This window comes from Schistocerca piceifrons, chromosome 3 (genome assembly GCF_021461385.2).
Source record: "Schistocerca piceifrons isolate TAMUIC-IGC-003096 chromosome 3, iqSchPice1.1, whole genome shotgun sequence".
Classification (NCBI taxonomy): domain Eukaryota; kingdom Metazoa; phylum Arthropoda; class Insecta; order Orthoptera; family Acrididae; genus Schistocerca; species Schistocerca piceifrons.
Genome location: NC_060140.1, coordinates 837,471,321 through 837,497,987, shown reverse-complemented (window position 1 = coordinate 837,497,987; position 26,667 = coordinate 837,471,321). Strand labels below are relative to the sequence as shown.

The 26,667-nt window shown below is 41.3% G+C and overlaps 1 protein-coding gene across 1 annotated transcript in view; it reads left to right on the top strand.

Annotated features, from left to right (window-relative positions):
* LOC124789103 (aspartate aminotransferase, cytoplasmic-like) overlaps positions 1-26,667 on the top strand; it is a 92,669-nt gene that overhangs the window by 54,105 nt on the left and 11,897 nt on the right. Inside the window, exons 4-6 of the mRNA XM_047256392.1 lie at positions 7,605-7,822; positions 19,007-19,157; positions 24,970-25,135. Of these exons, the coding sequence (XP_047112348.1) occupies positions 7,605-7,822; positions 19,007-19,157; positions 24,970-25,135 (535 nt within the window). The remainder of the gene's footprint in view (positions 1-7,604; positions 7,823-19,006; positions 19,158-24,969; positions 25,136-26,667) is intronic.

Here is a 26,667-nt window from a genome sequence, read left to right as displayed (position 1 = left end):
TCATGAAATCCTCCCCACTCCGCCAAGAATGTCTTTCCGCCGTCCACCTAACCTTCGTAACCTGTTAGTTCATCCCCATGAAATCCCCAAACCACCTTCCCTACCCTCTGGCTCCTATCCTTGTAACCACCCCCGATGCAAAACCTGTCCCATGCACCCTCCCACCACCACCTACTCCAGTCCTGTAACCCGGAAGGTGTACACGATCAGAGGCAGAGCCACGTGTGAAAGCACCCACGTGATTTACCAACTGACCTGCCTACACTGTGATGCATTCTATGTGGGAATGACCAGCAACAAACTGTCCATTCGCATGAATGGACACAGGCAGACAGTGTTTGTTGGTAATGAGGATCACCCTGTGGCTAAACATGCCTTGGTGCACAGCCAGCACATCTTGGCACAGTGTTACACCGTCCGGGTTATCTGGATACTTCCCACCAACACCAACCTATCCGAACTCCGGAGATGGGAACTTGCCCTTCAGTATATCCTCTCTTCTCGTCATCCGCCAGGCCTCAATCTCCGCTAATTTCAGGTTGCCGCCACTCATACCTCACCTGTCTTTCAACAACTTCTTTGCCTCTACACTTCTGCCTCGACTGACATCTCTGCCCAAACTCTTTGTCTTTAAATATGTCTGCTTGTGTCTGTATGTGTGGATGGATATGTGCGTGTGTGCGAGTGTATACCTGTCCTTTTTTCCCCCTAAGGTAAGTCTTTCCGCTCCCGGGATTGGAATGACTCCTTACCCTCTCCCTTAAAACCCACTTCCTTTCGTCTTCCCCTCTCCTTCCCTCTTTCCTGATGAGGCAACAGTTTGTTGCGAAAGCTTGAATTTTGTGTGTATGTTTGTGTTTGTTTGTGTGTCTATCGACCTGCCAGCGCTTTTGTTCGGTAAGTCACCTCATCTTTGTTTTTATATATAATTTTTCCCACGTGGAATGTTTCCTTCCATTATATTGGTTTATAAATTTCAGTTTATAAAATCATCAATCTCTCAATGAGTGAGTAGAAATAACTGGGAGATCAATGTATGTCATGATTTAAATATTGATTACACCTTGTATACTGCTGGTTGAGGCCACCATGAATTAATTTTGTCCAGTTTTGGTTTTGCTCCAGAATAACGTGCCCAATAAAGTAGTGGAATAGACTTACAACTGGTTGACAGCAAACAGTTTAATTCTTAATCTTACAAAAGCTCATGATATGCAATTACAAAATGATAAAAGTGACTTACAGGTACTTAAAGACCACTTACATAGCTGAATGGTAAGCATCGCAGCCTTTGGTGCAGGAACACCTGGCCCCAAGGTACCTTCTCAGACTCTTTCTGATATAGGGAGGCTGATACGAGGTCAATTCAGCAATTGTGAGGACAGATGAGGAGCTGCTTGAATAAAGAAGAAGTAGCAGCATCACCAGGATTTTTCTATTGCTAATAATGACAGAAGTGATTGGTGACAAGTTGATCATGTGTCCCATGATCACTCCTTGTACTGCCTTGTAGGCAGAAGTCAGACAGTCAGTTAGATAAAGTTTTAGGCCTAATCCGTGAGTGATGTTTTCTTAGAGGTACCAGAAGTAGAGATCAATTGGAAGATACTGAATGAGTTTCCATCTGTGAAGTTCTTAGGCTTCCAGATGGATAATAAAAAGAATTGACACCAGCTTGGGTATAATTTAACTCACAATTATTTGTGCAATATTTCCTGACATGGTCACTCACACAGATGATAAGTATCATTCACAACATAAAAGATGTTTCTGGACACTTTGAACAGTGTATATGAATGATTTTAGGACTTTTTTATTTAAATCCAAATATAATACAATTAATAAACAAATATAATAAGGTATACATTAGACAATAAATATTTTTGGCAATTTTTCGTAAATAACCCCAGTACCTCTCTGATAGCAGCCAGTTTGTCATTCTCTCCATGAACACCTCTATCAAACATACTGTCAAGTCTTGGACATCTTGTGATGAAGCAAGCTGGGATATTTTTACTTCCCCTCTTGTTTAGCCATCTGCCTCCTTTAAATTCATTTTTTTCAATTTTAACTAATTACCATTAACATATGTGAATATAATCTGCATTTCCATAAAAGAGAAAGGTTGGCCCTCAGTTTTAAAGAATATAACATCAGATCTAATTTTGTGCTTAGTTTTATGTAATTGATTTTCTAATTTATCTTGATTATGCCTAATTAGTATCTTTTGTTATAGGGTGAAATCAGTAATTGTATTTTAACTTAAATTCTATTGTTGACTTATAAACAAGTATAAATTATGTAATAATTGTAAACATTTGGAAGACAAAATACTAGTAAAAATATCTATTTGGCTCTATTTGAAAACATGTTAGCAAAGCAAGCCCTTCATTAATTCAAAAATAATTAATAGTTTTGTCAAAAGTATTGTTTGTGTTACTATATTTGTTAATTTCACGATTTAAACAAATAATTCGGCCTAACTCTTATAGTAGAAGAAACTGTTAAAAAGACAGAATTTTTCGATGTATTCAGTTAATTTAATGAGTTAAGTTTTCATTTTAATTTCTGTAAATCAAACTTTGAACAATATGTAGTTTCAGCACCTATTATTGTAGGATACATAAGGGCCCGATTTCTGGTCCCGAGACAGTCAAATGTTCAAATGTCTGTGAAATCTTATGGGACTTAACTGTTAATGTCATCAGTCCCTAAACTTACACACCACTTAACCTAAATTATCCTAAGGATAAACACACACACCCATGCCTGAGGAAGGACTCGAACCTCTGCTGGGACCAGCTGCACAGTCCATGACTGCAGCACCTTAAAACTGCTCGGCTAATCCTGCACTGCCCGAGACAGTCCACGCCTAAGTTTCATATGAGGAACCTGTGTTGGTTAGAACGACAACAATGCATCAGCTTAACAATGAAATAAGTGTTACGCCAATAGGCTGTGTGTTAAAACAATGGCAGTGTCTGCTCCATACGTACCTTTCTATTCTTCAAGAACTGTGTACTTTGTGGTTAGGTTTTTACTGCTCGTAGATGTTCAACAGGAAACCAAGGTAGCAGAATGTGGATGTTCACCTGCAGCCTATTAATGAGGCTTATCGAAAGTTAAAACAATAGTGCACTGGCCATATTAAATGTATATATGGAGGATTGTAAAAAGTGAAAGCAAATAACTGTGAAATACAAATGTGTACCTGTCAGCTACATTATTTAAAGTAGTCAGTGTTGTACTTCCATACTCCAGTTTTCAGCCAGTACGAGACACTGAGGACAACAAAAGAAGAGGTAAACAAAGCAGGCGAGCATTGTCACAATCTCAAGTGCAGCCTGAATCGATTTTCACTCATGCATAAGAAGCATGATTCAAGTTCGTCCCCCTTTGAGTTATCGCACAACTTTCATAAACTCTTTCTAGAATATCTCAGAGATCCACACAGATATTACAAAGCAATGCATGCTATGGTCTCTATAATGTGTGTTTCATTAACATTCCTTTCCCTAGAAAAGCTACCACAAACTTCATCGATGTAAATATTTGTACATGTTGCAGTAATGGGTATTATATTTTCATCCAAAATAAGTTCATAGTATCTGTTTCTGTCTTTGTTGTATGAGCCTCATTTTTGGGTCAAGGTAAATGAATGATAATATTGTGAGATATTGTTCTAACACTGGGATGACCTTTACTTTTCCTACATCTAGCTATTGCATTTTCTCCTAAAATAAAATAAAATACAAAACATCCTCTTGAATTACTTCTTCCTGTGAGTATGAACTGATCATTTTCTGACACTTCTTGATCTGTTCCTGAATCATGACCACTTCCATGTACACAATCCTCTTTCTCTGAGTCAGCAATGTCACAGTCAGGATCTTCATTACTCAGCTAATGTAACCATTCCAGCCATACATCAGGGTCAATGCTAAAGTTTGTCCTAGGTCTTTTTACCTTTGATGTTTATTCCACAGACTAAAAGCATACAGAATATTTACTTTATATATAAAAAACAAAGATATTGTAACTTACCAAATGAGAAAGCGCTGCTATGTTGATAGACACAATAAAAAACACACACACACAAAATATTCAAGCTTTCGCAACCCAAGGTTGCTATATCAGGAAAGAGAGAAGGAGAGGGAAAGACGAAAGGGTGTGGGTTTTAAGGGAGAGGGTAAGGACTCATTCCAAACCCGGGAGCGGAAAGACTTACCTTACGGGGAAAAAAAGGACAGGTATACACTCGCACACACACACACACACACACACACACCCACACACATATCCATCCGCACATATACAGACACAGGCGGACATATGTAAATTTACTTTTGTAGATAAATATTGTAGGCAAAAAGCAGATTAGCTGCAATTAGTTTCAGCATCTTACCAAAATCCCTTCAGTGTTATTGTAATTCTGATACCTACGTGGGGATTCATATACTCCCTAATGGTATTTATGGTTGAATGAATTCAGGATGATTGGTGAAATTCACATCCACAACGCTACAGGTAAAAATAATTTGCATACAGGCTCTGTATAGCTGTACTGGGTTCAGAATGGATTTTTTTATTCACTGGGTTCAGAATGGACTTTTGTATTCTCATACTAATGTCTATCATAGGTTGTCAGTGCACATGACTTCACAGGAAGATGACAATTAGTAAACCCTTGGAAACACTGTGGCAGCATGACATGACAACTGATCTGGCAACTTGAGAAAATTTCGTCAATGAAATTTGCTGAAATAGCTTGCATCCCCATATAGTTGAAACTGTTGCATAATATTGTAGATAACCATCGCAGAGTTATGCTTAGAAGTGGAGACATGCACTTGAAGGAGTACAGGTATGCAGTGCTGTTTCACCATTAGACAAAACTAGGCAGCTCCCTAGGGTGGCAAAATTTAGCGGTGGCAAAGGGCAGAAAAAATTAATTTCAAATCAAATAATGAAAAAATTGAGTTGAGAATATTAGGAGAAAAAATGTAAAAGAGGAAAAATAAAAACACCAAATCGTTTTCAAAAGCTTACAGAACAGTTACTTAATAAGTCTTTATTTACTCTGACAAAAGTAAACACACTGCCTGTACCTACCTCAAAAGTAAAGGAGCCACTACTGAGAGTTTTGACTTTGGGTTTAACTACCATAGTGAGCAACTCACTGGGCTATAAGCAGTCTCCTGTCCCCAATTTAGCGCCACTGACTTCGTGGAAGGGCAAGAATCAGTGCCTTGAGACAATCATAACATCCATGCCTCACCCGGATTTGAATAAAGACAGAGCTCAGACGAGTGCTCAAAAACCTTCCACTTAGAACACTGTGCCACTGGGCTGATTAATTAAAGTTGTAGAACGGTCAATAGAAAATACAAACAAGGCAAGAGTTATTTATTTAATCACAAGGACCTCTCTACCTCCGGAAGAAGATGAGATTTATTCCTCATTCTACAAATACTTCCATTAAAACACAAACAAAATAACACCATAGCTCTCCAGATGACCTAGTTTGATGCTTCAGCACATCTCCAATCAGTACAGCATAAGTTCAAAATTCAAGGAAAAATTCATTTGCACCAGAAAACAGGTCCATGTCTTTATTAGTTGATTTTCTTGCAATTAAATAAAATAAGTAATTTATGCCAGATTTGGTTGCACTGGTATAGTTGAGTTTAGCTCTAGTTTAAAATCTTCATCAAATTCTTCCTTTTCAATTATTTTGGGTAATTTCAAAAATTGAGGACAAAAGATCGGAAATTGAGGAATTTTGTTGTCTTCAATCAGTTTTAAAGGAAGTGAGGTCATAGGATGAAAATGTAGGACCAGCTCCTGAAAATAAGAACATCTGATCACCTTACCGTATTTACTCAAATCTAAGCCGCACTTTTTTTCCAGTTTTTGTAATCCAAAAAACCACCTGCGGCTTAGAATCGAGTGCAAAGTAAGCGGAAGTTCTGAAAAATGTTGGTAGGTGCCGCCACAACTAACTTCTGCCATCGAATATATGTAGCGGTACACAGGCGTGCTTTGCAGACACAAAGATAAATACTGGCGCCAAAACCTCTGCGTCAGTAATAAATTTTAAAAAAAGGTGGAAAACGAGCTTTTTTTCCTCCGCCCTGAGTTTCGACCACTGCATTTTCATACGTTATCCATCGAAGTAAATACAAATTCCGTACTGTTCATCTTCGAATGTTGCAGCGTTTCAATGTACTACGAAAATCCGACTGGAAAGACTGTTAGGGAAGTTTGTCAATATGGTCAACTCTACGTTCTGAATTTTTTCCTACCTGTGAGAAGAGATGGTTGCTAATAGGAACTTTTATGAATTGTGAATCACATGCAGTATTCTCTTCCCCATAAGAATAATACGAATATAAACATTTTGCCACGTATTCTTTCGTGTTTGCTGCTATCTCATTTAAATTCTGTCTGCCTAATAAACTACGAAAGTAGAGTGAGACAACAGCAAATGCGGAAGAATATACATATCATGTCATGTTTATATTCGTATTATTCTTATGCGTAATAGTGATACAGTCAGAAATGAAGCACGGCAATTGACTAGATTTTTAAATCTAAGATGACTCAAATTTCTGTGCAGAATGTAATGTACTAAAGAGGCGTCTGCAAAGATTTTCAAACGGAGAAAATGTTTGGCTAAACTCTCGTTCAGAACATCTTCTTTCATAAGCAGTCTATTATTTGGTTCTTGTTGATCATTATCAAAGAAAGCAGCAGTGTAAGTAACAACAAATAGCAGTCTGTTGCCATTGTTTCGCTAATGAGACGATTCCTCTCTTCTTTTTTTTTAATTGTTAGCGGCGGTAGCGCGCACAAAAGCAAGCCATGCCGCGAGCTTCGACAGGCCGTAAACACGCACTATCAGAATGCAACAAACAATGCATGACACAGTACAGTAATGCATTTTCAGCTTAGAGTGACGTAAACACCTACAACAAAGAAAACTGCGCTTATCACATCAAAGAAAAATAAGCAATCAATTCAAACCAGACGAAGCACGTGAAAATGAAAAGGGAAGGGTACCCGTATAAATACGGACGGAGCTCCTGACACATAGCAATGGCTACCTGGTAAAGCTTAACTGCTACGTCTCGAACCAAACTATTGTAGCTGTATTGTCATTCATTCGACCTAAATTGTGTCTCATATTACAATAGACCAACTTTGTTTCGATTTGGAGGTGCGGCCTAAAACTTTTCCCTCCCCTTGAATTTCGAGTCTCAAATTTCAGGTGCGGCTTAAGATTCGGGAAATTTTTTTCCCTTGATTTCGAGTCTCATTTTTCAGGTGCGGCTTAGATTCGAGTGCGGCTTAGATTCGAGTAAATAAGATAGTTTAATGATTGATAGTGTAACAGGAGATTTCCATTGTTGTGCTGTTGTTTTCAGTTGTCAGGGTGGCAAAACATGTAGCAAAAGCCCTACAGGTATCAGTAGGAAACCTTTGGAAACATTGTGGTAACATGACACTACAACTCAGCTGTTCACTTGAAAAGATTTCCTCTCTCAAATTTACTGAAATTGCCTGAATTTCCATATAGTTGTAACTGTTGCATAATATTTCAGATAACCATCACAGAGTTATGTCTCGAAGTGGATTCACACACTTGAAGGAGTACAGGTATTGGCATCCTCTGAATAAGGCACTAGATTTTGAGGGTCTAACTGAAGACTTGTCATCTGCTCCCAAATATTCTGTGGTGGTGTTACATCCATGTGCCCACAATCCTACTGGCTGTGATCCAACACAAGAACAATGGGATAGGATTGCTGACATTATTCAGGTGCGTAACATATTCTTTGACGTATATTTTAGTCATTCACAGATCTATATAACACGGAGCTATAACATTCATCCAACAACTTTTTCTTGCTATAGTATATTGAGCATCTTTTTGTGCAGATACGATTTTCAGAGTTTTCTTTTACTTATTATGGTTATTAATATTTTTAACTATTTAATATTCTAGTTGCTATGCTTTCCATGAATTTACAGGGTGGCGCATGAAATGTGTTACTATTTTGTTTTTGAATATAAACTTTATTGTCAATACAGTCTGAAAGGAACATATACTACAATGAAGAGCCGTCCATGGAGATTTGTTCTAACTCAGCACATGCTCAGTATGTCCACCATTTCCTAACTTCCTTCAAATGAACACTGAAGTTAGTGATTACCCTATGGCACATGTCTTCAGTAATTTCATTGCAAGCTTGAAGAATAAGTCTTCTGAGCTCCATTAAATCACATGGACGTTTCGGAAAAAAATTTTCTTTTAGGTACCCCGAAAGAAAAAAGTCAAATGGATTGAGGTCTGCACTATTCGGGGGCCAATTTTGTCCGTCATTGAAGTGACCTGGAAACCTGAGTGAAATGATCAGCATGTCGAAATGTTCGTGTAAAAACTCCAACACAGTGTTTGCAGTATGTGGCCTTGCTCCATCTTGCATGAACCACTGCATGTTGAAGGGCAAGGCAATAGCAAGAAGCTGTGAAATGGAGCTATTGCGAAGCATGCTCAAATAACGCTCGCTATTCACAGTTACTTCAAAGAAAAAGGGTCCAGTAAGTCCGTGACTGGAAATTGCTGCCCACGCTGTAATCCTCAGAGCATAATGTTGTCGTTCATGAAGCACTTGTGGATTTTCAGTGGCCCAAAAGCGTACATTTTGTTTGTTAACCACACCGTCTAAATGAAAATGTGTTTCGTCTGAAAACCGAACGTTGTTGAGAGTTTGTATTGTATTGTATTTATTGGTCCAGTAAATCTTACATGTACAGTACAGCACGTCAGATATTGGACAGGTCAAAGTATATCTTACAATTAAAACACTTTAGAAACTAGAAAATTATGTTCACAAAATTTTACAGCACTTCATATACTGGGCAAGTCAATGTGCAAGTTATAATTAAACCACATTAGAAACTTGAAGTTTACAACTGAATACATGTATAAGCCAATATTAACGATTACAATATTTGCGTGATCCTCACTTAAGCTCTAAGGATTTTTGAGGAGCTCTTCTACACTATGAATGGACATGTACACTAGAGAATTACATTCACAGAATTTTACTTCATATACTGGGCAAGTCGGTATACAACTTATACTTGAACCCCATTAGAAACTTGAGAATTACATCTGAATGTATTTATAGGCCAGTATTAATGGTTACAGTGTTTGCATAATCATCACTTAGACTCTCGAGGATTTTGGAGGAACTCTTCCACGCTATAAAAGCAATTTGTCAACAGATATTCTTTTAATGCTGCTTTAAAATTTTTTACATCAGTCTTTAATTTCTCTTGGCAATTTATTGTAGATAATTTTTTCCATGGTGTAATGTTCCTTTTTAGTACATGAAAGTCAGTTTTCTGTCTTGTATTATGATGATGAACATTTTCATTTTTGGGGAGGATACTAGGATTTGTTATTGTATATTTCTTTATAAACATTGCACTTTCAAATAGGAAAATACATGGAAGGGGAAGAATCCCCATCCTTTTAAATAATGGTCTACATGGTTTGTTCCTTTTTATTCCAGCCATGATTCTCACTATTCTTTTTTGCATCCTGAAGAGTTTTAGGCAGGATGGCGAGTTACCCCAGAAAGTGATCCCATATTTTAGGACAGAATGTATATTAGAATAGTAAACTGTCATTAGACAGTCCTTATGACAGCAGTTTTGTAGCACTCCCATTAAATAACACATGGTACTTAGCTTCTTTAATGTGTTGTCAATGTGAGTTTCCCATCTAAGATTATCCTGTAGCCAGACTCCCAGAAATTTTGTATTAGGCACACTTGCAATATGTGTGTCTGACATCTGAATTCTTATATCCTCTTCAGTCTTTCTCTTGACATTATGAAAATTTAATGCTACTGTTTTACTTTTATTTATTAGTAGTTTGTTTTGGTTGAACCAGTTTACAACATTTGTTAATGCCTCAGACAGTCTTGTCTGTAGTATCTCTGCAGTCTTCCCACTGACTAATATGTTTGTGTCATCTGCAAACTGGATAGTGCTATGGTACTGGTTGGTTGATGTTAGGTCATTTATATACACTCCTGGAAATTGAAATAAGAACACCGTGAATTCATTGTCCCAGGAAGGGGAAACTTTATTGACACATTCCTGGGGTCAGATACATCACATGATCACACTGACAGAACCACAGGCACATAGACACAGGCAACAGAGCATGCACAATGTCGGCACTAGTACAGTGTATATCCACCTTTCGCAGCAATGCAGGCTGCTATTCTCCCATGGAGACGATCGTAGAGATGCTGGATGTAGTCCTGTGGAACGGCTTGCCATGCCATTTCCACCTGGCGCCTCAGTTGAACCAGCGTTCGTGCTGGACGTGCAGACCGCATGAGACGACGCTTCATCCAGTCCCAAACATGCTCAATCGGGGACAGATCCGGAGATCTTGCTGGCCAGGGTAGTTGACTTACACCTTCTAGAGCACGTTGGGTGGCACGGGATACATGCGGACGTGTATTGTCCTGTTGGAACAGCAAGTTCCCTTGCCGGTCTAGGAATGGTAGAACGATGGGTTCGATGACGGTTTGGATGTACCGTGCACTATTCAGTGTCCCTTCGACGATCACCAGTGGTGTACGGCCAGTGTAGGAGATCGCTCCCCACACCATGATGCCGGGTGTTGGCCCTGTGTGCCTCGGTCGTATGCAGTCCTGATTGTGGCACTCACCTGCACGGCGCCAAACACGCATACGACCATCATTGACACCAAGGCAGAAGCGACTCTCATCGCTGAAGATGACACGTCTCCATTTGTCCCTCCATTCACGCCTGTCGCGACACCACTGGAGGCGGGCTGCACGATGTTGGGGCGTGAGCGGAAGACGGCCTAACGGTGTGCGGGACCGTAGCCCAGCTTCATGGAGACGGTTGCGAATGGTCCTCGCCGATACCCCAGGAGCAACAGTGTCCCTAATTTGCTGGGAAGTGGCGGTGCGGTCCCCTACGGCACTGCGTAGGATCCTACGGTCTTGGCGTGCATCTGTGCGTCGCTGCGGTCCGGTCCCAGGTCGACGGGCACGTGCACCTTCCGCCGACCACTGGCGACAACATCGATGTACTGTGGAGACCTCACGCCCCACGTGTTGAGCAATTCGGCGGTACATCCACCCGGCCTCCCGCATGCCCACTATATGCCCTCGCTCAAAGTCCGTCAACTGCACATACGGTTCACGTCCACGCTGTCGCGGCATGCTACCAGTGTTAAAGACTGCGATGGAGCTCCGTATGCCACGGCAAACTGGCTGACACTGACGGCGGCGGCGCACAAATGCTGCGCAGCTAGCGCCATTCGACGGCCAACACCGCGGTTCCTGGTGTGTCCGCTGTGCCGTGCGTGTGATCATTGCTTGTACAGCCCTCTTGCAGTGTCCAGAGCAAGTATGGTGGGTCTGACACGCCGGTGTCAATGTGTTCTTTTTTCCATTTCCAGGAGTGTATATCAAAAATAGGATGGGGCCCAGTACCGAGCCCTGTGGTACTCCATATTTTACTGCTTTATAATCAGAATAGTGTCTTGTTGATTTATTTTCTTTGTGAAAATGTATTTCTACTACTTGCTTGTGGTCAGTTGTTAGGCATACCTCTGATACCAATTCTTTCAAGCTTCTGCAGCAATAGGGTGTGGTCTATGATGTCGAAAGCCTTAGACAGATCAAGGCATATGCCAGTTACTTTTTGTCCACTATCAATTTTTTCGAGTACTTCACCCAGAAATTCATATATTGCTGTTTCTGTTCATCGGCCTTTCCGGAAGCCATATTGGGTTGTGAATAATATTTTGCAGTTTTCTAGAAAATCTAGCAACCTCTTATGAAAAATTTTTTCTAGTATTTTCGAAAATGTAGATAGCAAGGCAATAGGTCTATAATTGGCTGTGTCTTCTTTCTTACCCTTTTTGAACAGTGGTTTCAGTTTCACTGTCTTTAAGCAGGAAGGAAAGACTCCATTTGTTAATGAACTGTTGAAAATGTGGGCTAAAGGTATTGCAATGAGGTCATCCACATTTTTAATGACATAATCTGGAATCTCATCCACACCTGTTGAAAATTTTGTTTTTAACTCTCTAATTGATAGTATAATTTCCTTAGGGTTGGTTGGAGTAAGATATAGGGAGTCGCAGTTTCTATTTTGATTTGATGGTGTTGTAGCAGGATTTTTATTTGAAGATTTTATTTCAGAGTAATTTTTCAATAATATTTGCAAAGTATGTATTAAAAGCATTGGCTACTTCGTCTGGATTTGTAATTTTTTTGCCATCTTGGATTACGTGGAGATTTACATTTTGGGAGGTCTCATTTCCTACTTGTTCTCTGACTATCTTCCACTTGGCTTTCATTTTGTTCCTGGCCATTTTTATATGGTGATCATTTGTTGCTTTTTTAGCTTCTTATATGATTTTGTGAAGCACTCTCTCATAATTCTTGAAATACACCAGAAATTCTTCTGTAACATTTTGTGTTTTTGAGATTTCATAAAGTCTCCTCTTTTCAGCACATGATATTTTAATGCCTTTCGTCAGCCATGTAACATTTCTTTTTCTAGTTTTTAATGTTTGGTTTTTAACTGGAAAAGAAATGTTGAAATAATGGGAGAATATTTCCATGAACATGTCAAACTTTTTACATGTGTCCTCATAGTTGTCTATATCATTCCATGTTTCTTTTTTTAGTAAGTGTTCTAGGTTGTGCTTGCTAAAATTTCTACCTTTTCTTGTCATTTGTTGTTCAGTATTTCCTGCAGTCTCTACTGGGAATTCAATAAACTGTGCATAATGATCACTGAAACCTATATTCATATTTCCAGATTTGTATAAATATTTATCTGTATTTATTAGTATCTGATCTATAGCACTGCTTGACGATTTGGTGACTCTGGTGGGGGATTTGATAGTTGTATGTATATTGTAGGTTTTTAATAAGGCCTCAAGGTTTAATCTGTCTTTTGAGTTCTTGTTGAAATCTATATTAAAGTCACCACATATGATGGTTGTTTTACTAACTATTTTTATACTGTTAAGTGCCTTCTCAAGATTTTCAGTGAAAGTAGTTACGTTTCCATCTGGGCTTCTATATAAGCAAATAACAATTATATTTAAATTTGTCAGTTGTGTAGCAGAAATTTCGAAGTTTTGCTCATCCCCTAGCTGGTTAGTGAACTTTAAATTATCGTGCTTGACGTCCTCTCTAACATATATGCATGTTCCTCCATGCATGAAGGTTTTCCTACAAAAAAAAAAAAAAAAAAAAAAAAAAGAAGAAGAAGAAGAAGAAAAAACGATGGAAGGGTAAAGCCCTCTATCCTTCTGTGGTGTAACATATTTTCTGATAACCAGTGCTCACTAACACATACAACTGACACGTCTTTTAGTTCATCTGATAACAATATTTCTATCTCACTAACTTTATTTGATAAGGATTGTACATTTTGATGCAGGAGCATAAATTTCGACGATGACTTATTTACTAGGTTGTTTTGGCCTACCTTATGTTCAACAGCTGCACATGACATATCATTTTTAACACTTTTACAGTTGAAATTTTCTTTCCAGAGCGATGTTTTAGAAGATGAAATCAACATTTCTCTGGAATTACTTGCCATAATAAACGTTGTGGTTCTTTCCTCTTTCGTGTTGGGCGAGTTGACTTGTAGTGTAATGGCGTTTCTTCCCTATCCCCGTCCACTGAGCAAACAGTAGTCTCTGCTGCTTGTGTTCTTCAGTGAGCTTCTGTGCACAGGTCATCTTGTATGGGTACATATGGAGGTCACTTTTAAGAAGGCGTTGAACGGAGCGTCTGGATATTCCCAGTTGCACTGCTGTCTTTCTACACGATTTCCCGGGACTTCTCTGTACAGCAACTCGTACCACTTCAATATTCTCTGGCGAACAAACAGGCTTAGGCCGAGGTCACTTTGCTTCCAATACTGTTCCTTCCTGTACAAATTTAATTTACAACCTGTGGATGGTCTTCGTGCAAGGGACCCATCGTGTGTTAAACTGTTGTCGAAAACGCCTCTGAGTCACAACAAGGCTTTTCATTTCATGAAAAAGTAACACAATTGCCGATCGTTGCTGTGTCATCAGTCTTCCATTGTCAGCCATTGCTGCTTACTAGTCTCCTAGCGGCAGTATCGTGAATTAAACGTCATTTTTAGCTCATTTGTTTTTCCAAGCTCTGCTGGTACTGCTGTAGAGATCCCAGAGGGATATCTAATGTACGTCGTAAACTGTGAAAGAAACAATTGGTTACGTATTTTGTGCACCGCCCTGTATATTAACTCATGAAAAAGGTGCTAATGACTGTGTTATTGTGCATATCTTTCCCATAAAACAAATGAATCATGTCAGATTTTAGGGAATTCACCCCCAGTAATGTTAATATCAGTATACCACACAATTCTAAGTATACTAAAATATCTTGCTCTTAAGTTGCAGAGAATTATTTGTGATTTTTGTTTTATGAGCCTTAGGCCATGGTCAAAGACATAATTCTCTACCTACCATTTCACCTTCCAATGGTGGAGACTTCATCAGACTTTTTTACACCCCAGAAAGGAGTAGCAATCTCAAGCAAGCTCAGCAAGCCAAACTGTTAATATGTTTCCTTGCACTGGTCATGTTGTGACATCAACAGACCACTGCTAAGACCATGTAGTCATGCCGACTTACGCTGTGGAGCTTTTAGTGGAGAAAAGTTGGTGCTGTCTGTTGTACATAGCACTAAGGCCCACAATATGAATAATTTCAGTCCTTCCTCTTTTCCATTGAATTTTTTTTTTGTGCTTTTGCATTTCTATGGTCTCCTGTACATCATATCATAGCAACAATTATATCTTGGTAAAACCTCAAACAAATTTGGGGGTCCCCTGGTCGCAGTGGGTGATTTGCTACTGCTGATCTATCTGTTTTGCATAAATGACAATTGCACTCGCCTTGCTTAATGCAGGACTTAACGCTTGCATTTTACGCTTGCAGAGAACTGTTAACAGTAGCAAGCTGTGTATTACTAACGTAGCCCAATGTTGTATAGGGTTAAGTGTAACAATATTATGAAAGGGATAGCTACTAGTGAACATACAGCTGAGATGCTGAGTCACAGATCACACACACACACACACACACACACACACACACACACACACACACACACACACACATATATATATATATATATATATATATATATATATATATAAAGATGATGTGACTTACCAAACGAAAGTGCTGTCAGGTCGATAGACACACAAACAAACACAAACATACACACAAAATTCTAGCTTTCGCAACCAACGGTTGCTTCGTCAGGAAAGAGGGAAAGACGAAAGGATGTGGGTTTTAAGGGAGAGGGTAAGGAGTCATTCCAATACCAGGAGCGGAAAGACTTACCTTAGGGGGAAAAAAGGACAGGTATACACTCGCACACACACACATATCCATCCGCACATACACAGACACAAGCAGACATTTGTAAAGGCAAAGAGTTTGGGCAGAGATGTCAGTCGAGGCGGAAGTACTGAGGCAAAGATGTTGTTGAAAGACAGGTGAGGTATGAGTGGCAGCAAATTGAGATTAGAAATTAGCGGCGATTGAGGCCTGGCGGATAATGAGAAGAGAGGATATACTGAAGGGCAAGTTCCCATCTCCGGAGTTCTGACAGGTTGGTGTTAGTGGGAAGTATCCAGATAACCCGGACGGTGTAACACCGTGCCAAGATATGCTGGCCGTGCACCAAGGCATGTTTAGCCACAGGGTGATCCTCATTACCAACAAACACTGTCTGCCTGTGTCCATTCATGCGAATGGACAGTTTGTTGCTGGTTATTCCCACATAGAAAGCTTCACAGTGTAGGCAGGTCAGTTGGTAAATCATGTGGGTGCTTTCACACGTGGCTCTGCCTTTGATCGTGTACACCTTCCGGGTTACAGGACTGGAGTAGGTGGTGGTGGGAGGGTGCATGCGACAGGTTTTACACCGGGGGCGGTTACAAGGGTAGGAGCCTGAGGGTAGGGAAGGTGATTTGGGGATTTCATAGGGATGAACTAAGAGGTTACGAAGGTTAGGTGGACGGCGGAAAGACACTCTTGGTGGAGTGGGGAGGATTTCATGAAGGATGGATCTCATTTCAGGGCAGGATTTGAGGAAGTCGTATCCCTGCTGGAGAGCCACATTCAGAGTCTGATCCACTCCCGGAAAGTATCCTGTCACAAGTGGGGCACTTTTGTTGTTCTTCTGTGGGAGGTTCTGAGGTTGAGGGGATGAGGAAGTGGCTCTGGTTATTTGCTTCTGTACCAGGTCGGGAGGGTAGTTGCGGGATGCAAAAGCTGTTTTCAGGTTGTTGGTGTAATGGTTCAGGGATTCCGGACTGGAGCAGATTCGTTTGCCACAAAGACGTATTCTGTAGGGAAGGGACCGTTTGATGTGGAATGGGTGGCAGCTGTCATAATGGAGGCACTGTTGCTTGTTGGTGAGTTTGATGTGGACGGACGTGTGAAGCTGGCCATTGGACAGATGGAGGTCAACGTCAAGGAAAGTGGCATGGGATTTGGAGTAGGACCAGGTGAATCTGATTGAACCAAAGGAGTTGAGGTTGGAGAGGAAATTCTGGAGTTCTTCTTCACTGTGGGTTCAGATCATGAAGATGTCATCAATAAATCTGTACCAAACTTTGGGTTGGCAGGCCTGGGTAACTAAGAAGGCTTCCTCTAAGCGACCCATGAATAGGTTGGCGTACGAGGGGGCCATCATGGTACCCATGGCTATTCCCTTTAATTGTTGGTATGTCTGGCCTTCAAAAGTGAAGAAGTTGTGGGTCAGGATGAAGCTGGCTAAGGTAATGAGGAAAGAGGTTTTAGGTAGGGTGGCAGGTGATCAGCGTGAAAGGAAGTGCTCCATTGCAGCGAGGCCTGGACATGTGGAATATTTGTGTATAAGGAAGTAGCATCAATGGTTACAAGGATGGCTTCCGGGGGTAACAGATTGGGTAAGGATTCCAGGCATTCAAGAAAGTGGTTGGTGTCTTTGATGAAGGATGGGAGACTGCATGTAATGGGTTGAAGGTGTTGATCTACATAGGCAGAGATACATTCTGTGGGGGCTTCGTAACCAGCTACAATGGGGCGGCCGGGATGATGGGGTTTGTGAATTTTAGGAAGAAGGTAGAAGGTAGGAGTGCGGGGTGTCGATGGGGTCAGGAGGTTGATGGAGTCAGGTGAAAGGTTTAGTAGGGGGCCTAAGGTTCTGAGGATTCCTTGAAGCTCCACCTGGACATCAGGAATGGGATTACCTTGGCAAACTTTGTATGTGGTGTTGTCTGAAAGCTGATGCAGTCCCTCAGCCACATACTCCCGACGATCAAGTACCACAGTCGTGGAACCCTTGTCCGCCGGAAGAATGACGATGGATCGGTCAGCCTTCAGATCACGGATAGCCTGGGCTTCAGCAGTGGTGATGTTGGGAGTAGGATTAAGGTTTTTTTAAGAAGGATTGAGAGGCAAGGCTGGAAGTCAGAAATTCCTGGAAGGTTTGGAGAGGGTGATTTTGAGGAAGAAGAGGAGGGTCCCGCTGTGACGGAGGACGGAACTGTTCCAGGGAGGGTTCAATTTGGATAGTGTCTTGGGGAGTTGGATCATTAGGAGTAGGATTAGGATCATTTTTCTTTGTGGCAAAGTGATATTTCCAGCAGAGAGTATGGGTGTAGGACAGTAAATCTTTGACAAGGGCTGTTTGGTTGAATCTGGGAGTGGGGCTGAAGGTGAGGCCTTTGGATAGGACAGAGGTTTCGGATTGGGAGAGAGGTTTGGAGGAAAGGTTAACTACTGAATTAGGGTGTTGTGGTTCCAGGTTGTGTTGATTGGAATTTTGAGGTTTTGGGGGGAGTGGCGCTGGAAGTGGGAGATTGAGTAGATGGGAGAGACTGGGTCTGTGTGCAGTGAGAGGAGGTTGAGGTTTGCTGGAGAGGTTGTGAAGGGTGAGTGAGTTGCCTTTCCGGAGGTGGGAAACCAGGAGATTGGATAGTTTTTTGAGGTGGAGGGTGGCATGCTGTTCTAATTTACGGTTGGCCTGTAGGAGGATGCTCTGAACAGCCGGTGTGGATGTGGGAGAGGAAAGACTGAGGACTTTTATTAAGGATAGGAGTTGACGGGTGTGTTCATTGGCTGAGTTGATGTGTAGGTGAAGGATTAGGTGGGTGAGGACATGTTTGCGGAGGGAATGTAAATAAAACTTAATGGGGTTGATGTGGGGATGGTGTGAGGGTGACATGGTATTAGAAGGTGAAAAGTGTAACATGAGGCTGAAATGAAAATGAAAATAAAAATATAAATATATGGGGAGAGATAAAGGTGAACGGGAAAGCAACTGGAGATCTGGTGTGAAAAAAGTTTGGAACTGGTATAGGGACTGATGGAAAGAAGGGTTACAGCCAGAGATGGGAACTTTTAAGTGTGAGGCCTTTGGGGGTAATGCCAAATGTCAGACAAGCTTGAGAAAATAAAATATGGGAGTGTAATCTGGCTAGGGAGAAGGCATGTTTGTGGAGGGAATGTAAATAAAACTTAATGGGGTCGTCGTGGGGATGGTGTGAGGGTGACATGGTATTAGAAGGTGGAAAGTGTAACATGAGGCTGAAATGAAAATGAAAATAAAAATATAAATATATGGGGAGAGATAAAGGTGAACTGGAAAACAACTGGAGATCTGGTGTGAAAAAAGGCGAAAAAGATATTTTTAACAGTTCTTACTCAATACCAGAAAAAAATTATGGATGCACTGTCATCAACTCTGTCCTCCAGTAAACCATAATAGAGAGAACAAATACTGAAAGAGATAGAGCAAAAGGTTGCTGTTTCAAAACTGGTTGTATATGAATTAGAGTGTCTACATGACTCTTGCTGACGATTGCATCATCTGTTCCACAGGAAAGAAAACTCTTTCCATTTTTTGACACAGCCTACCAAGGCCTGGCTTCAGGTGATGTTGACCAAGATGCATGGGCTGTTCGTCATTTTGTTAAAAGGGAACTTGAATTGTTTTGTGCTCAATCTTTCTCCAAGTCCTGTGGATTGTATGGTGAGTAAACTTTTTAAAATATTTCCTTTTCTCATTCTAAAATTGAGAAATGAAGAAGTGAATGGATTACACCTTCATGACATCACTGATCTGATACTTTAGAAAAACTCAATATATATAGAACTAAAAAGAAACAAAATATACTTAAGTCAATGAAAATCATGTAGAAGCTGAAGCTGATGGCATTGAATTTCACTGAATATTTTAGAATTGACTGTATTCATTATTCTCTGTTAAAAGTACAGAGAAACAGTATAGCTGGCCAGTAGCTGCATCTGGAAGGCAAAATCCGTAGTACTGCCAATCAAAATGTGGGGATCGAGATCGGTGTTTTGATGTGAGAAACAGCCGTGATCGAAGGTTGGGGGGCGTGGCCGAGGGCCCCGTGCATGAGGCATGGCGACGGCGAGAGGTGGTGGAAGGCAGACGTGGTCAGCGAAACCATGGGCGGAGCAGGAAGGCGATGAGACGTAATGTGAACGTGAAGAAGTCGAATCGGCGGATGAGCTACTAGTCCGTGGCGGAGAGGCGACACAGTTCGATGGAACTGGAGCTGCGTGTGTGCTGTGGCTGTTGGCGCTGCAGTTGAGTCGTAAGGCTACAAGCTGCTCGCACGAAACTGCTGCATGGTCGTGTGTCAGAGTGGAAAGGTGCTCACTTGTCGAAGCAGAAATGGCAGATGTGTTGGTCGTACATTGCGGAGGTAGTGAAGAGGGTGGCAAAGCAAGTGGCACTGGAATGCGGCTGGTTATGCCGTGGTACAGAAACAAAGTGTCTGGAACTACCAAGGAAAGGTGGCAGCGGCGTAAATAAATTGCTCGTATCACATCAGTAACGTAGAATTTCCACTTGAGGTGGCGTGATGATGACAGTTGTGCCATCTGGCACATAGATCCATGTAGCGTGATCGGCAGGGTATTAGTTGTAGCTGGTAGTAACGGCAAAGGATCGTCAGCAGTTGGAGGCGGAACAATGACAGGAGCATCTCGTTGCATGTCATGCTCGGTTGGTGTCGGCTGGAGCTTGTGTAACTGATCTTGTACCAACAAGTTGTATGTTGCAATTTGCTCATGTAGCTGTTGCAGTTGTTCAGGCGAAAATGTATGTCATGAAGCATCTCGTTGCATGTCGTGCTCGGTCGGTGTCAGCTGCAGCCTGTGTAACTGATCTTGTACCAACAAGTTGTATGTCGCAATTTGCTCACGTAGCTGTTGCAGTTGTTCAGGCAAAAATGTATGTCATGAAGCAGTCTGCTGTGTATCACTGAGTAGGATGGGGTCGAAATTAGAATCTGTCTCTATCAAAGGGTAACCTGGCATACAAGACGAGGTCAGCGGCACAGTATTGACGTAACAGTTCGAGTAGAAGAGATCGTGTGTGTGACCGCGAATGTAAAACTCAGTACTCATCGGCAGCGGAGTAAGAACACATTCACTGCTGTATGAAGCATTGATACGGCTAAAATCGTCTTCTGGGATGGGTGAACAAGTTGCAGGCACGTTCGAGTAGTGAACGGCCGGGTGGTAAGCATGCGTAGTGTCGGCGAGCTGTTGACAAGATGCGGGTGCGGTAGTCATGGCGGGATCATATGTCACGCAGCTGTTTGTTTTGACTGGGTCGAGGTCAGTGAGCCAGCAGGCAGTGGCTGTGATGCTGCTGTCGGTAGCGGTCGAGCAGAGTCAGTGCGGCTCGGATGCTGTGTAGAGGGAGGTGTGGCCCGTGCAGTGTTGCACTGAGGAACAGCCCGCATTGTTGTCAGTGTAATTGGTGAATTGTCGTTGATCGGTAGGATGTCCTTGATGAAATTGTTCCTGTGATGTTGGTGACAGATGCTGAATTAAAGTGGCTTTTGCTCTGGTATACTTGTCACTCAAATTGTCACAGATAATGTCCGTAATTATATAATGATAGTCCTTTAGGTGCCTGAAGAGTACGAGGTATTTTTCACATTCGTCGGTGATGCCATAAGAGGAGAATATATACTCTGCAGCCATGAACCACATTGGAAGTTGGTCCGAGAGAAATATTGGTAGTTGAATGCTGCAAATGAGGGACAAGCGCGGAGAAGTGGTGGAAAAGTTGGCGCGAACATTCGAACTCTGGAAGGTGGGTTGTGCGGAAATCGGGTTGAATGAATTTTCACGCGGCGCAGAAGATGCAGTAGCCGTGACAGGCGTTTGTGAATTCGACCAGGCATGCGATTTGGCCGTAGTTCGTGCGAACTGGGATTTGCAACATAGTCCCTGTTTGTTGCAATCCATTGTTTGGCATGATTGTGTGATGTCGAAGCACTGCACAAAGTTAATTCATTACACAAAAGCAAGTCAAAATTGTCCAAATTAATCGATGAAGGAGCACTGCACTGTCCGGAAGTGAAATTACCGACGCGTTGAGTGGATTTTGACGGGCACCATGTACACTTCGGTCGCATTGTCGATGTGTGAGAAGGTGACGAAAGTTACCAAAAAGAACGATTCACACAAGAGTCGGGAATTTACACACTAATTGTGCTTACTGTACACTGCATCCAGATGCGGCGCGATGCGAAGTCGATGGACGTAGAAATCCGACAAAGGGTTGCTGCATTGTTTGTCCATGGCGATGTTCCAGTACACATTTCTGGCATCGTAAGCGGCGTTCATGAGCATCGGGGTCACCAGTATGTTGATCGAGATATTACGTACGGTAATATCGAACCCAACATTAAGTATTCTCTTGTTTATAATGAATTAACTTTATTTTGATCATGTCGGTACAAACACATCCGCTCCATTACAGAGTCCGAACATACTGAGATCAACAGTTTTCAAAGAAGTTCGTTCTCAAAGATGAGGCGGTTGACTCTTGCAGTCGATAACCGCTACAAAAACATTTAAATAGAAAACCTAGCTACCTCCATCAGTAACTTGGCACAGTCTTCTTCTCCCTTCCTAACACTTCCTTCTGCTGGTTTTAGCCACTTCTCCCTTGGCCTTCCACTTACCTGCCATCTCTATCTTGCATGTTCATATTTCTCTTTATAGTTTCTTCCATTTAGCTAAAATACACTCCCAGGTTCTTGAAACTTTTCACATTCTCAACTGCTCCCCTCTCAGGTCATGTTTACTGTAGATGTATCCTTTTCTTATTGTGACTGACAGCTCACACTTCTTTGCATTAAATTGTAGGCCATACTCTTGAACACCTTCTTGTCAAACATCAATTACTTTGTACTTGTTCATCCGTAACACTATCTAATCATCAGCAGAGAACACTGGGCTCATTCTCTCTTCTACCTCTTTTACCATCTGTGTCATTGTACCACCTACTGCCACTATTACAAGTAATAATTCAGACAGTGGACTTCTTTTTAAGGCTGTTTCTCTGCTTCAGACATCCTTCCCTCTCACTCAACTTACATTTCCCTGGTGCAATGCTTTCATCAGAAAAGTCACCTTCTCTAGCCATTTCTTTCTTAGTGCATTTCAAACTTTATTCTTGGACTAGCTGAGTACCTGGTACTACCTGGTTATGTATTTATTCCAGTCTTCTGTTAGCCCATCTCCTCCTTCTACCTCTCTCTGTCCATCTCCTCCTCCCCCTCTCTCTGTCAATCTTCTCATCTCATATGTCCATCTCCACATCTCATCTATTAATACACTCTTCCCCCCTCTCTCTTTCAATCTCCTCTTCCCCTCTTTCTCTGACAATTTCCTCATCTCCATTTTTTGACAGTCTCCTCCTCCCCCTCTCTCTGCTCGTTTCCTCCTCCATCCCAGTCTGCATCCATTCCTCATTCCCCTCTCTCTGTTTCTCCATCTCCTCCTCCCCCACTCTTTCTGTCCATCGGGTTGGTGATTGTTAGCCACAAACTATTTCTCTCCAGTCAGTAAGTAAGAAATGTACCAAGTTTGGTTGAAATTCATCCAGGAGTTTAGGAGGAGCTTTTTACTCATGGCTTCATCCATTTACACATATGTCACATATATTTGATATGTGTTTAACACATTTCACACATTCACTCATAACTCTAGTGAATTTTGGTCTGCAGTTTCGTTTTTAGGCACCTAATATTCATGATGTCTTATCTTCTGGACTATGTGTCATACAATGAGATAATTTTGCAGTTACATTGAGCATATGTGTATACTGTCTGCCAAATGTGCTATCAAAATAGAGTTAGTAGTAAAGCAGTCATAATTTAAAACTTCATGCATAATGCAGCAGTTTTTCACACATCTCATTATTTATGACACTGTACCTCCTGAACTATGTGTCACACACAATGGTATAATTTTGGTATATTCAGTGGTATTTGTGAATACTATCTCTAAAATGTGTTGTGAATAGAGTTACTAGTAAAAATAGTAGTAAACTAAAATTACTTGCCTGATGTGGCACTTTTACTGTCCAACAGTAGAAATGTAGTAAATGATAAACTCTTTTTCTTTCATTGTTTTGAGGGGGAGTGTCAGCAAGAAAAAGTTTCCTGAAGGCTTGCAATTATGTATAAAGTTTGTTGCAAATGGCTATGTGAACTCATTCTCAAGTCTGCGATTTGCCCATTATGGATTGAACACCCTTTCCACCCCACCCCTTTGATAGGTAGGTGGTTAATACCTATTCAGCCTTTCTTTCTGGACAGTAAATGATCCATGTACCAAATTTGGTTGAAATCAGTCCAGTAGTTTAGGAGATGTGGAACGTACATACTACATACATACACATTTTTTTATAATATGATGCCTCTAAATCAAGAAGAGCATCGGTATATCTCCCATGCTCATTGTAGTATTTCTGTAGCTGTCTTTCTGCAACAATGATACCAACTGTGTACTTGCCTGTTCTGAAGCCATACTGTTTTTTTCTCAGCTGCTTTTCCACTAATCTACAGATTCATCCCTCCATAGTCTTGTAAAACTTTTTAGCATTGTGCCACATAAGGGTAATGGCCTGACAGTTTTTAAAAATCAGTTTGGCTTCCCTTCTTGAAGACAGGTCCAATTATTTTCTTCATCTAGTTCTCTAGAGTTCTCAGTTCCTTCCAAAGAGTTTTCATAATTCCATACAGCCACTAGGTCCTAATCCCTTTTGCTGCTATGACAATTTCCTCATTTAATTCATCCATGCCCTTTGCCTTTCTTTCTTTCATGTTCTGCACGGCCTCCTCCAGTTTTATCCACATTATATTTCTTCCATTTTCAGACCACCCTCTACCTCTTCTATCGTTATTACATTATATTTATTGGATGTTAATATGAGTGACTGACTACCAATCCATTCTGTGAAAATTGCACATCAATAACACTTTTCATTTCCACCATATTTGTGCTGTAAGTTTTAGGTGACTCACTCTGTACACACTTAAAATTGTGTTTGATGCTGAGAAGTTTCTCTTCCTCGTATCTCACAAATGACCTATTTGTATAATAAAAGTCCTGTCTTCTGTGGAGCTGTTTTTGTCTCAAAAGTCTTTGATCACTGAATGCCTGGTAATATAACTATCTCATTAATGCTTTCATTGATTGTCTTTATTTAAATAAAGATGTCCATTTTATATCATTTCCAGCAATACTCAGTTGTTGGAGGGCTGTACTCTTATTGCTGCCAAATAGTTTTATTTGTATGGCATTTCACATCATTGATGGTGAAGTCCTTGTTGTTTCAGTTTGTAAATACATCATCATCCCAATAAGAACCAAGCTTTGCAAAATGGGCATCTTTGATTTATAAGTTAGTACCTGATCCTCAATTAATTAGTTAATTAGTTGCGACTGATTCATGCATGCATGCTTCTTCATGTAGGCAAATAAACATTTTATCACTGTTCTAGGTGAACGAATTGGCAACTTAACAGTAGTTTTGCATGATCCAGATCAGATTGAGAAGATGAGATCACAGTTTCGTATTATTGTGAGAGCCCTGTACTGCAGTCCTCCAAGACATGGTGCACAGATCGTTTCCACAATGCTTCAAGACCCAAATATGCAGGAGGAATGGTAAGGGATAGTAGTCCAAACATGAAATCTGTGTTCTGAGTATATAATGTTAAGGAATTTCCATATCATACTTAGAGGCATACCTAACTTTTGCTTTTAAGCTTTTACAGTTAACACAAATTTTTTGATTGCTGACTGTGTCTACTCTAGCGTAATGTTGTGTGATATAGTCTTCTGTTACTTGGTCAGCTTTCCCACTTTGCTGGTGCAAGCTACAACCCTCTGCCATGGGAGGGCTCTGAATTTTAGCATGTAACAAGGCAGTGTGTAACATAACTATGTCAGTGCATGAGAAACGGCATGCTTTTCATCAGTTTCTCCCAGCATATTTCTTGCTCTAACAGTCCACGGGTGTACTGCCAGTCCATAGTGTCCAATGGGCACAATATTTTAGTGATCAGATATGTCGCCATCGTCAGGTGTGCTGACAAACTGAGTTCCTGAGGGCAGGCGGTTGTCTTAAATCCCCTCCCCCTCACGAGGTGTTCTCTCTGCGGTCTGCATCTGCGCGTCAGTGTGGTCGGTGAGATGTTGGTGTCGGTGCCTTGTCCAACCTAGTCGCCCATTCATTTCCTTTGCTGAGCATCTTTTTCATTAGACTCAATGTCGGTTCCCATGCCCTGCTGAGGTTGTAGCCCTCTACCTTGATTGATGAGTCCATCCCTGGTATGAATTTTGATAGCCTCTCTAATGACACTGTCCCAGTATTTAGGTGTCTTTGCCAAGACCTTGGTATGTTGGTAGTCCATTTCATGATTTTTGGACAATGGGTGCTCTGTGACTGCTGACTTGTTGGGGTACCCAAGTCGAGTGTGTTCCTGATGTTCTCAGCAATGACCTTTGATGGTGCGTGCTATCTGTTAATATAAGTCTGCCCACATTGACATGGAATCTGGTATATGCCAGCCATCCCCAAACCGAGATCATCTTTGACACTTCCCAATAATGCTTGCGTTTTATTTGGTGGGCAAAAGACAGTTCCTACTCGATGTTTCCTCAATATTCGTCCTATTTTCCCCGATAGTGTGCCAGTGTATGGTATATAGGCAGTGTCTATCTCTTTCTCCGTGACTTATTCCATCCCCACATGCTGTACTGTAGAGGTGGGGCAGAGAGCATGTCTGATCTGCCATTTGGAGTACCGTTTTTTTCCGGAATACAGTTTTGAGGTGTTCCAGCTCTTGGGGTAGACTCTCTGCATCAGAGATGGTGCGCACCCTGTGCACCAGTGTTTTTAGCACCCCATTCCTCTGCGCAGGGTGGTGGCAGCTATCTGCTTGCAAATACAGGTCGGTGTGCATTTACTTCCTGTATACCCCATGGCCCAGAGTGCCATCCGCTCTTCTTTTGACCATGACGTCCAGGAATGGTAACCTTCCTTCTGCTTCGGTCACCTTAGTGAATTTGATGTTTGAATGTGTGGAGTTCAGGTGTGTAACGAAGTCTATATGGAGTACTTTGAGGAGGAAGCTTTGGTATTATCCAAATGGAAACCTACTCGATTTCTATGTTATGTGGATGACACATTCATG